General features: G+C 51.1%; 2 protein-coding genes across 2 annotated transcripts in view; one reads left to right on the top strand and one right to left on the bottom strand.

Annotated features, from left to right (window-relative positions):
- Positions 1 to 51: 51 nt before the first annotated feature.
- CFAP73 (cilia and flagella associated protein 73) lies at positions 52 to 10177 on the bottom strand. Its single transcript, XM_081251747.1, has 7 exons — positions 10011 to 10177; positions 8376 to 8484; positions 7363 to 7467; positions 6833 to 7033; positions 6093 to 6314; positions 5651 to 5809; positions 52 to 1233 (listed from the first exon to the last, which is right to left on the bottom strand). The coding sequence occupies exons 1-7, from the start codon at positions 10064 to 10066 to the stop codon at positions 1156 to 1158; spliced, it is 930 nt and encodes a 309-aa protein (XP_081107873.1). The 5' UTR covers positions 10067 to 10177; the 3' UTR covers positions 52 to 1155.
- Positions 4916 to 11275, top strand: part of RASAL1 (RAS protein activator like 1) — a 47659-nt gene continuing 41299 nt past the window's right edge. Inside the window, exon 1 of the mRNA XM_081251742.1 lies at positions 4916 to 4935. The gene's annotated coding sequence lies outside the window, so the exon portion shown is untranslated. The remainder of the gene's footprint in view (positions 4936 to 11275) is intronic.

The raw sequence follows: 11275 nt of genomic DNA, 5'->3' as shown, positions 1-11275 counted from the left end.
TGGGCAAGTCCCGAGTGGGCTCTGCTGGAGCCTCCATTTTGCAGGTGAGGAAAGTCAGGCTCAGAGGATGGGTTGGTTGCTCAGATGGGAACGCCCCAAAGCTGGCAGTCGGTCCCCTTTCTCCCACCAGGACAGGCTTGCAGCTGGGACTGGACGGTGGGAGGGAAACAGCACGTAGAGTCTGGGGGCAGAGGGTGCAGTGCGCTCCCCGGCCGTGAAGGAGTTCGCACTATCCCCACACACCCAGAGGTCAAAACCTGTCCTGGCCTCTGTCCTGCTTTAAGCCCTGTGCTCCTCAGCCCCTGTTGGGGGTCCTGGGAAGGTCAAGGGCAGCCTCCGGTAGCTGCATTCTCAGAATGGCCATCACTCAGCGCCAGTCCACGACGGAGGAGCCTTTGTGAGCAAACGCCCCGGGGATGGGTGTCTGCCGTGTGACCCTCTCGCTGGTCCTCCTTTATTTTACTTTACTTACCAAACACTCATCTAGAATTTACCAGAAATTTTACGCCAGGCCCCATTCCAAGCATCTGACCAACATCAGCTTGTTTAAATGCCCCCAACTGGGGACCTCCCTGGTGGCGCAGTGGTTAAGAATCCACCTGCCAATGCAGGGGACATGGGTTTGATCCCTGGTCCAGGAAGATCCCACATGCCGCGGAGCAACTAAGCCCGTGTGCCACAACTACTGAGCCTGTGCTCTAGAGCCTATGAGCCACAACTACTGAAGCCCACGTTGCACAACTACTGAAGCTCGTGCACCTACAGCCCGTGCTCCGCAACAAGAAGCCACCGCAATGAGAAGCCTGCATACCGCAACGAAGAGTAGCCCCTGCTCACCACAACTAGAGAAAGCCTGTGCAGCAACAAAGACCCAACGCAGCCAGAAATAAATAAATTTATTAAGAGGAAAAAAAAAGTCCCCCATCTGCCCTGGGTGGGAGGACCAGGTCCCAGGTCACATGGTGGATGTGGGATTGGTTCCCTCCATGTAGCCCACATTCATTTAGTATTTGCTGTGCGCCCCTCATGCCCACCCCACTGCAATCTGAGCGGGCACAGCCCTCCCGTCTTCCTGGTGAGAGCCACTCAGCCTGTACCCCGCAGGAATTGTGTACCTCCTGGCGGCACCTCCCCCACTGCTCACCTGGTTCAGGGTCAGGAGGCAGGGACGGAGGGCTTGGCCTGATGGAGGCCAGCCAGCATGGCAGAGAGGTCCAGGATGAAGAGCTTCACCTGGGGGTTCCAACACAGCCAGAGTCAAATCCCAGCCTCTTGAGTGTCCAGTCACCACCCCTCAAAACCTCGGCTGCAAAGCAGGGGTGGGGGGTAGAGACCCTTATTAGCAATGATGGTGGTTCCCTGAGGCAGGGATGGCCCAAACAATGGCCTAAACCATTCTAGGTTTGTTTTGTATTTGTGGTACGCGGGCCTCTCACTGTTGTGGCCTCTCCCGTTGCGGAGCACAGGCTCCGGACGCGCAGGCTCAGCGGCCATGGCTCACGGGCCCAGCTGTTCCACGGCATGTGAGATCTTCCCGGAATGGGGCACAAACCTGTGTCCCCTGCATCGGCAGGCAGACTCCAACCACTGTGCCACCAGGGAAGCCCCCATTCTGGGTTTTTGAAGCCTCAGTCCAGGCTTCCCAAACAGTTGATTAGCGGGCATCTTCAGTTTTCTAGATGGCTATCACCTGTATTATAGTTGAATTAGTATTTTCACTTGCATCAATTCTTTTTTTATTTTTTTCCTTTTAATTGGATTAGTCGTGTTCACTGGTATATGACCTACTCTTCTCCATGGGGCACCCTCCTTTATTTTAACTAACCTATTTATTGATACAAACTTAATGAACACCCACGGATCCACTGCCAAGACCTAGAACTTGATGGCAAACTTATCCTTGGGCTCTTCCTTCACCGAAATAAACATCTGACAAGGAAACTATATCTCTACCAAAAGTGGAAAGAGATTAAATTACTCCTTGCCATAAGTAAGGGGTAACCGGAAAAATAACAAAATGAAAATGAAACCTGGTTACTCAATTCTGGCAGCTACCATTGCCCACAGAGGGTGTGAGCCCCCAGGCCCTGGAGACCAGGGAGTATTATGAGGTTAAAGGCATAATTGCTGCCCCCCCACCCCATTGAACCTTTCTCCTTGGTAAGATCAGATGGTTGGTTGAAAAAGCACTGGCTTTCCATCACCCTGATACCAAAACCAGAAAAAGATATCACAAAAAAAATTATAGACCAATATCACTGATGAACATAGACGCAAAAATCTTGAACAAAACACTAGCAATCAGAACCCAACAACACATTAAAAGGATCTACACCATGATCAAGAGGGATTTATCCCAGGGATGCAAGGATTCTTCAATATACACAAATCAGTCAATGTGATACACAACATTAACAAGTTAAGGAATAAAAACCATATGATCCTCTCAATAGATACAGAAAAAGCTTTTGACAAAATTCAACACCGATTTATGATAAAAACTCTCCAGAAAGTGGCCATAGAGGGAATCTACCTCAACATAATAAAGGCCATATATGACAAACCCACAGCAAGCATCGTACTCAATGGTGAAAAAGCATTTCCAGTAAGATCAGGAACAAGACAAGGCTGTCCACTCTCACCACTCTTATTCAACATAGTTTTTGAAGTCCTAGTCACAGCAATCAGAGAAGAAAAAGAAATGAATACAAATTGGAAAAGAAGAAGTAAAACTCACTGTTTGCCGATGACATGTTACTATACGTAGAAAATCCTAAAGATGCCACCAGAAAACTACTAGAGCTAATCAATGAATTTGGTAAGGTTGCAGAATACAAAATTAATGCACAGAAATCTCTGGCATTCCCATACACCAACAACGAAAAATCAGAGAAGGAAACATTCCCATTTACCATTGCAACAAAAAGAATAAAATACCTAGGAATAAACCTTCCTAAGGAGGTGAAAGACTTGTACTCAGAAAACTATAAAACACTGATGAAAGAAATCAAAGATGACATAAACAGATGGAGAAATATACCATGTTCTTGGATTAGAAGAATCAATATTGTGAAAATGACTATACTGCCCAAAGCAATCTACAGATTCAGTGCAATCCCTAGCAAACTACCAATGGCATTCCTCACAGAACAAAAAATTTTACAATTTGTATGGAAACAAAAAAGACCCCGAATAGCCAAAGCAATCTTGGGAAAGGAAAACGGAGTTGGAGGAATCAGGCTCCCCAACTTAAAACTATACCAGAAAGCTACAGTAATCAAGACAGTATGGTACTGGCACAAAAACAGAAATACAGATCAATGGTACAAGATAGAATGCCCAAAGATAAATCCACACACATATGGGCACCTAATTTATGACAAATTACAAGAACATACAGTGGAGAAAAGACAGCCTCTTCGATAAGTGGTGCTGGGAAAACTTGGACAGCTACATGTAAAAGAATGAAATTAGAACACTACCTAACACCATAAATAAACTCCGAATGGATTAAAGACTTAAATGTAAGACCAGACACTATAAAACTCTTAGAGGAAAACATAGGAAAAACACTCTTTGACATAAACCACAGCAAGATCTTTTTTGACCCACCTAGAGTAACGGAAATAAAAACAAAAATAAATAGGACTTAATTAAACTTAAGAGATTTTGCACAGCAAAGGAAACCATAAACAAGACAAAAAGACAACCCTCAGAATGGGAGAAAATATTTGCAAATGAAACAGTAGACAAAGGATTAATTTCCAAAATATACAAACAGCACATGGAGCTCAATATCAAAAAATCCAGTTAAAAAATGGGCGGAAGACCTAAATAGACATTTCACCAAGGAAAACATACATGAAAAGATGCTCAGCATCACTAAAAATTATTAGAGAAATGCAAATCAAAACTACAATGAGATATCCCCTCACACCAGTCAGAATAGCCATTATCAAAAAATCTAGAAACAATAAATGCTGGAAAGGGTGTGGTGAAAAGGGAACCCTCCTGCACTGTTGGTGGGAATGTAAATTGATACAGCCACTATGGAAAACAGTATGGAGGTTCCTTAAAAAACTAAAAATAGAACTACCATATGACCCAGCAATCCCACTACTGGGCATATACCCTGAGAAAACCATATTCAAAAAGAGTCATGTGCCACAATGTTCACTGCAGCACTATTTACAATAGCCAGGACATGGAACCAACCTAAATGTCCATCAACATGTGAATGGATAAAGAAGATGTGGTACATATCTACAATGGAATATTACTCAGCCATAAAAAGAAACGAAATTGAGTTATTTGTAGTGAGGTGGACGGACCTAGAGTCTGTCATACAGAGTGAAGTAAGAAAGAGAAAAAGAAATACCATATGCTAATGGATATATGGAATCTAAAAAAAAAAAAATGGTACTGATGAACCTAGTTGCAAGGCAGGAATAAAGAGGTAGACATAGAAAATGGACTTGAGGACATGGGGTGGGAGGGGGAAGCTGGGGCGAAGTGAGAGTAACATCGACATATACACGCTATGGAATGTAAAATGGTTGGTAGGAAGCAGCCGCATAGCACAGGGAGATCGGCTCGGTGCTTTGCGATGACCTAGAGGGGTGGGATAGGGAGGATGGGAGGGAGGCTCAAGAGGGAGGGGATATGGGGACGTGTATGCATATGGCTGATTCGCTTTGTTGTGCAACAGAAACTAACACAGTATTGCAATTATACTCCAATTATACTCCAATAAAGCAATTATACTCCAATAAAGCTCTATTAAAATAAAATAAAAAGGACTGGCTTTTGCCTGTTGCTTCATATCGAGCCTCTGTCCCTCCTAGAGTCGTCTTTCGTACCTTGGGGTACCCGGGCCACGCTTGAGAGAACAGTGGTGTACATACGAATTCACCCGACTCAGGATGTGGCACAAAGGTAGGCTCTGGGGACCCAGTTCTTGGCATTTGGTTGGAATTCTGGCTGCAGGACAGGAGTGGTATAGGATGGGGCAAAGGCGGGGGTGTTTCCTCCACTTCTCAAAGGGGCCATGCTTTGGAGACCCACTAGAATCAACAGAAGTGTCCAAAGTCAGAAACCCCCTGCCTCTGTTGTAAACCATGTCACATGTTCTACCACCTTGCAAACCCGAGTGAATAGAAAAGCCGGGCATACTTGGTACACGATGACATTTGTAATGCCATTGTGCAGAAAGAAAAACCACTGTACAACGCTGCCCTCACGCTCCCCAGGGAAGCCAAGGCCTGACCATGCGGGAGCCAGAGGGTCAGGGACTAATGAAAAGTGAGTCTCCATCTCCTGGTTTCTTATCAATGTCACGTTTGTGCTTTTGATCCTGAGACAGAAGAACTCTTGGCATAACTGTATTGTACCCATCAGTATATACCCCGGCCTCCTGCACAGTGAGGGCACTGAGACCCAGAGAGGATCCAACTTCCTTCTGACCTCATAGCAGGTGACCAGAAGAGCCAAGACAAACCCAGGGCTCCCAGGCAGGGGGCTAGGCGGCCAGGGAGCTAGGAGACTGGGCTCTGATCGCAGAGGGTCATGCTTAACCCAGAGAAGGTGGGATTTCAGGTACCATGATATTCCCAACGGTTAGGGGGCTGGAGGTGACATAAAGGATCCTCACCTGCTCCAGCTGCCCCTCGGTGTCCTCGATGTCCGGGGCAGGTGGCCGCCGCTGGTGCTGGCACACTAGCTGGAACAGGTTGAGTGCTGCCATCCTGGTGCGTCTCAGGAGCAGGGTCTTCTCAGCCGCGGTGTTCTGGATCTGAATACACTTGGATTCCTGGAGAACACCGCCCCCTTCCCCATTAAGGTGTGAGCTGGCCTGAGGAGGGCTGGGGCCACATTCGCGTCCACTTCCCACCAGTCATAGATGCCCCTAGGTGCTATCAGGGAAAGGAGTGCTGGACTCGGGTGTCAAGTTCTCATAGGAAGGGACTCCTGCGCCCTAAAGTGCTTTCCGATGCCTGAAACCTGCCCATGAGCGTAGCGTTGCCCCATATGGCACTCCTCCCGGCGGTGGGAGGCTGGGGTCCCGGGCGCCCACCTCCTCCCGGCGGCGGTACCCAGAGCAGCGTGCGCTCCCGCGCCGCTTCCAGTTTCTCCAGCAGTTGCGCTCGCCGCTGGCCCTGCCGCAGCAGCTCGTCCTGCCAGGCGTCCCGCAGCCGCCGCAGCCGCGCGCGCGCCTCCTCCAGCTCCGCGAGCCGCTGGCGCTCCGTAAGCCTCAGCGCCGCCTGCGTGTCGGCCAGGCCGTCGAAGCGCGCCACCAGCTCGGGGACCTCTTGGAACTGGGATGGGGTCGGGAGGGGGACTCACCGGGACAGCAGCCCCCCTGCCCTTCCCCGCCCTACCACCCCCCGCGCCTCCTCAGCCCAACTGTGAAATGGGGGCATCACACAGCCCCTGCCCCAGAAGTGTGATTACTCCGGCCCCTCCCCACCGCCGCCATCAAGCCTAGCTAAGCTTCACTGCCTGTGATTAATACTAAGTCACTGTTTCATTCAACTAATACTGAGTGTTTGGATTCCCCCTCCCCCCACCTGCCTGTGTGTCCTGAGTAAGTTATCTTTCTGAGCCTCAGTTGCCCCATCTGTAAAATGGGGTTGGCAATAACAAGACTCACTTCACTGGACCTTGGGGAGAATTCAAGAACAAAGCGTGTTCCTGACATACAGTTAGTGCTCAATAAGTGGTGACTCCTGGCATACAGTCAGCGCTCCAGTAGTGCACACTTCCAAAGCCGTCCCTGAGGCTGCCTGGGGCTGCACGTGGCGCTGAACACTAAAACCTCCCGCAGGGCGCTCACCTCGGGCAGCTGCTCCAGTACTTGCCCCAGCAGGCGCGCGCAGGGCTCGAGGCGCCAAAGCCGGCGCTGCAGCCGCGCGCGCTCCCGCTGCAGCTCCTCCAGCTGAGCCCGAAGCCGCAGCGCCTCCTCCTCCCGGCGGCCCGCCAGTTGCCGCTCCTCCGCCGACCTCCGCAGTGCGCGGCTGCGCCGGGCCTCGGCATCCTGGGAAGGAGGGATGGAGAGGAGGCGACGACCCCCAGGACTTGGGAGCCTGCGGAGCTTGCCGCATCCACTCCGCCCCAACATTCGCACGCTGAGTCACGGGTTGCAAACAGATGGCCCGCGGGCCAAATCCAGCCAGAATCTCTGATTTTGGTCCCTCACTCCTCTCCCACGCTTTTAAAAATGCTTCAGGCAATGAGTGTGTATTTCCCACCACTCCCTTTTGTGTTGGTAAGCCCACTTTTTAAGTTTATGTGACCTGTCTGGCTCCTTTAGGATTGTGACTTTGTGACCCTCTGCCCTGCCTCCCCCCAGCAGGCTCCACCTACCTGCAAAAACTTTTCAAAGCGGACAAAGGACCCCTTTAACTCCTGCTCTTTCTGTTCCAATTGTTTCCACCGCTGTTTCAGGGATGCCTGCATAGTCTGGAACACCTGGGGGGTAAGGAGTGGGTGTCTGTGTGTGTTTGGGGTTTCAAGTCATCCAGCGCTTTCACGCTCACACTTAACCTCGCTCATCTTTTGCCCTTAATCTTTTTTTTTTTTTTTGGCTGCGCCTTGCGGCATGTGGCATCTTAGTTCCCATGCCCCCTGCAGTGGAAGCGCGGAGTCCTAACCACTGGACCACCAGGGAAGTCCCTTTTGCCCTTAATCGTGTCACTGAACCCTTGCTCAAATCCACCCGTGGCTCTCACCACCCACGATGAAGCCCAAATTCCTTCCTGTAGCCCCTGCTTATCAGCCTCTCTGCTCTTCCTTGGGGCCTCATCTTACCCTTTCTCCTCCGATACTGTCTTCTAGCCTCTTACCCACCTGTGTTTTGTCCTTGCCTTCCTGTCTTTGTATATGCTGCTCCCTCTGCCTGTTTCTCCCTCCTCACCCTGGCCCCCTTTGCTGGATAAGCCGACTTGCCCTTCAGCGTTCCCTAAGACATCACTTCCTCCAGGAAGCCCTCCATGACCACCCCTGTGTAGAGATAGGGGCTTTCTCTGGGCTCCCACAGCCCCTGCTCAGTGCTTCCCCCCTCACAGCCATCACCACCTGGACACTTGTCTGTCCCCTTCTCTAAGCTGTGAACCCATGAGGGCAGGGACTGTGGTGAGACCTCTAGATCCCAGTGCAGTGCCCTGCATGCAGTAGCTGCTCAATGCACATTTATTTGCACAAACCACTGATCTCATTTGATCCCCATTTGACAGACGAGGAAACCAAGGCTCAGGATGGTGATTTGTCTCAGACCTGGTAGTAATAAGTTGGCTCCATCACTTTCCCATCTTTTTATTCCCATCTTTTTTTAAACTTTTTGTCCCAAAAAGTTTCAGGGACTGCATTGAGTGGCTCACCTCCTTCTGGGCCTGAAGACCCTGGTCCACATCCACCAGTTCCTGCCTCTTCTCCAAGAGACGCAGCAGTGGCGGTGGGACGTGGTCCACATTCTGCCCCTGGATCTTCCTGGAGGGGCTCAAGGAAGAGGTGAGGGTGAAGGAGGCAAGAGTCAGGGCCCCCAGACTCCCCACTGGTGCCTGACATACCCCAATTAGCCACCTCCTGGCTGTTGAATTTTTCATTCATTCAACAAATTGTCCCGAGCACCTACTCTGTACCAGGCACTGTTCTGGGCACTGGGGATGCAGCCCTGATCAAGACAGACAGATCCCTGCCCTCCAGGAGCTGCTATCCCGCTGCCACAGAAAAAAAGCTAGCAAATAATAATAAATAATGCTAGGACATGGCAGGTGTAAGATGAAAAATTCAGCAGACTGAAGGAAATCTCTCAACAGGGAGATAGAAAAGTCTCTGTGGGGGGACATCTGAGCAGAAACTTGAGGGGGAAGAGGGAGGGAGCCATGTGGATACCGCAGGGAACAGATTCTAGGCCGAGGGAATGGCCGATGCCAACCCCCAAGGGAAGGACCTTGGTGTGTAGAAGGAGCTGCCAGGAGGCCAGTGCAGCTGGAGGGGAGGAGGGAGCAGAGAGATGGGAACTGAGATCAGGGAAGTTGTGAGGGTGAGACTGCGGTGGGCCGTGGTGAGGGGGGACTTTGGCCTTGACTCTGAGTGAGGTGGGAGGCATGGGAGGGTTTGGAGCAGAGGAGGGAACCCCCTGTGGCTCCTGTGGGGAGCAAGGACAACAGGAGGGGCAGGGCAGCTGCAGGGACCAGGGACGGGTCACTGGATAATGCGGAGAGGATGGGGCTCTGATCTGGGAGGGTGCAGTAGAGAGGTAAGGAGGGGTCGGTTCTGGATACCACTGGAGGGCAGAGCTGATGGGGTGACGAGAGGGTGAGAAAGGAGTCGAAGGGGAACCTAGATGTTGCTGATGGTGCGCTGAGTGGGGAGCAGGGAGATCAGCTCTTCGCCGAGGCCAAGTTGAGACTGAGCTGCCTATTGACCTCTGCGGGGAGGATCCAGGGGGAGGCTGGGATCCGGAGCCAGGCTGACAAGGGAGAGGAGGGGATGGACACAGCTCCGCAGGGTCGGCCGTGTAGGGAGCAGAAGGGGTGCACTGCCATTCCACTAGGCAACGCTCTCCCAGCTCTGGTCCAGGGGAAACCCTCCCATTTTACTGATTCTGAGACTGAAGATGGGACCCCCGGCCACACTGCTGAAAGAAGGCAGGCCCCGGACAAGCTTCCTCCACCCTTCCTTTAAAATGCAGTTTGCAGTGAGAGGGGGCAAGAGCTCAAAGAGTAATTCCTTCCCACCTTGGATCAAACGATATAATCTCAGCTGGCTATCAACTAGGGATGGAGATCAGGAACAGGTTGGAGACCTGCTCTGCCCTAACTACCCCTGAGACCTTGCGGAAATTGCCATTGCCTTCGGAGCTTCAGTCTCTGCCTCTATGAAATGGGGGCAATAATCCCCCACCAAGAACTGCCCGAGGAAGCCAGAACCCAGGGGTAGGGGGAAGGGAGGGATCATCCCACCTGCTCCTGCCCTCCTTTCAGCCCTCCCTGCCACTCCACGCCACTCACGTAGACAGTTTCTCTTGCAAGGCCAGTCGGAAATATTTCTCCCAGGGCACTGCCATTCTCCTGGCAATTGCCCCAGGCTTGCTTTCTTTCTGGAGTTTTGCACTAGCCTAGAGGAGGCCCTGGAGGGTTCTGATGAAGGGTTTGCACGCTCAGTATTCCCGGAAGGTAGCCGCCCAGCCAGCCTCGGTCGCCCGAGCAACCAACGACACAACATTCCATTGCCTGCCTGAGGCCTGGAGAATCCACCCGGAGAGGGAGAGAGAGGGGGCTGCAGGGAAGGGATCATCTTCTGCCCGTTCTGGAGGAGCCTTAAACTCCCAATCTAAATTGGGGTGCAGTGAACAGGACGTGGGTCTCTTGGCCAAGAATTTGCCCCTCGGTGCCCCATGTCTGGTCAAACCTCTTCCTAGATGGGTGGGATGGGGCCTCACTAATGTGGCTCTGTGCTCAGATGTCTGTTCAAATGAGTAATTATTGGGCACCCACAGTTTGCCAGGTCCTTGCGGGGCAGGCATTCACTCCCTGGCAAGGTGCTGAGGTCCTACTATGTTCCAGCCCTTTGATGGTTCACTCCCATTGCTGGGGATGGCGCTACCCTAGCCTTGTCTCACGGAGCCCCCAGCCTGGTTAGGGAGATAAAGCAGAGGGGCCATCAGCACTACCCTGTGGAAACCAACTTGGAAGGGGCCCATAATCTGCATTGGGAGGATGGGGGGTAGGGGAGGAGGTGACATAGTTTGCGCAATTACAGTGGGTCAGACACTGCCCTGAGTACTCTACTTATGGTATCTAATTTAATCTTTAAAACAGCGCTGCCGGGAGTGGTAATAGGGAAAAGTACCCAGAGTAATATTACAAATACTCATGCGTCCGCCAACTGGAATAACAAACATGAGCGTCTTGTCCTCTTTGCTTCCAATCGTCTTATTTTTCCTTTTTATTTTTTAATTTTTTTTTATGATACGCGGGCCTCTCACTGTTGTGGCCTCTCCCGTTGCGGAGCACAGGCTCCAGACATGCAGGCTCAGCGGCCATGGCTCACGGGCCCAGCCGCTCCGCGGCACATGGGATCCTCCCGGACCGGGGCACGAACCCATGTCCCCTGCATTGGCAGGTAGACTCCCAACCACTGCGCCACCAGGGAAACCCTATTTTTCCTTTTTAAATAATTTGTTTTTTCATGTAAGAAAATGTATTTTCTTTTTGTAGAGTAACACTATTTAAAAAAATTTTTATTGAGGTATAATTGATTTATACTGTTGTGT

Source organism: Mesoplodon bidens (genome assembly GCF_964165515.1).
Source record: "Mesoplodon bidens genome assembly, chromosome: 13".
Lineage (NCBI taxonomy): Eukaryota > Metazoa > Chordata > Mammalia > Artiodactyla > Ziphiidae > Mesoplodon > Mesoplodon bidens.
This window is presented reverse-complemented; position numbering and strand designations above follow the sequence as displayed.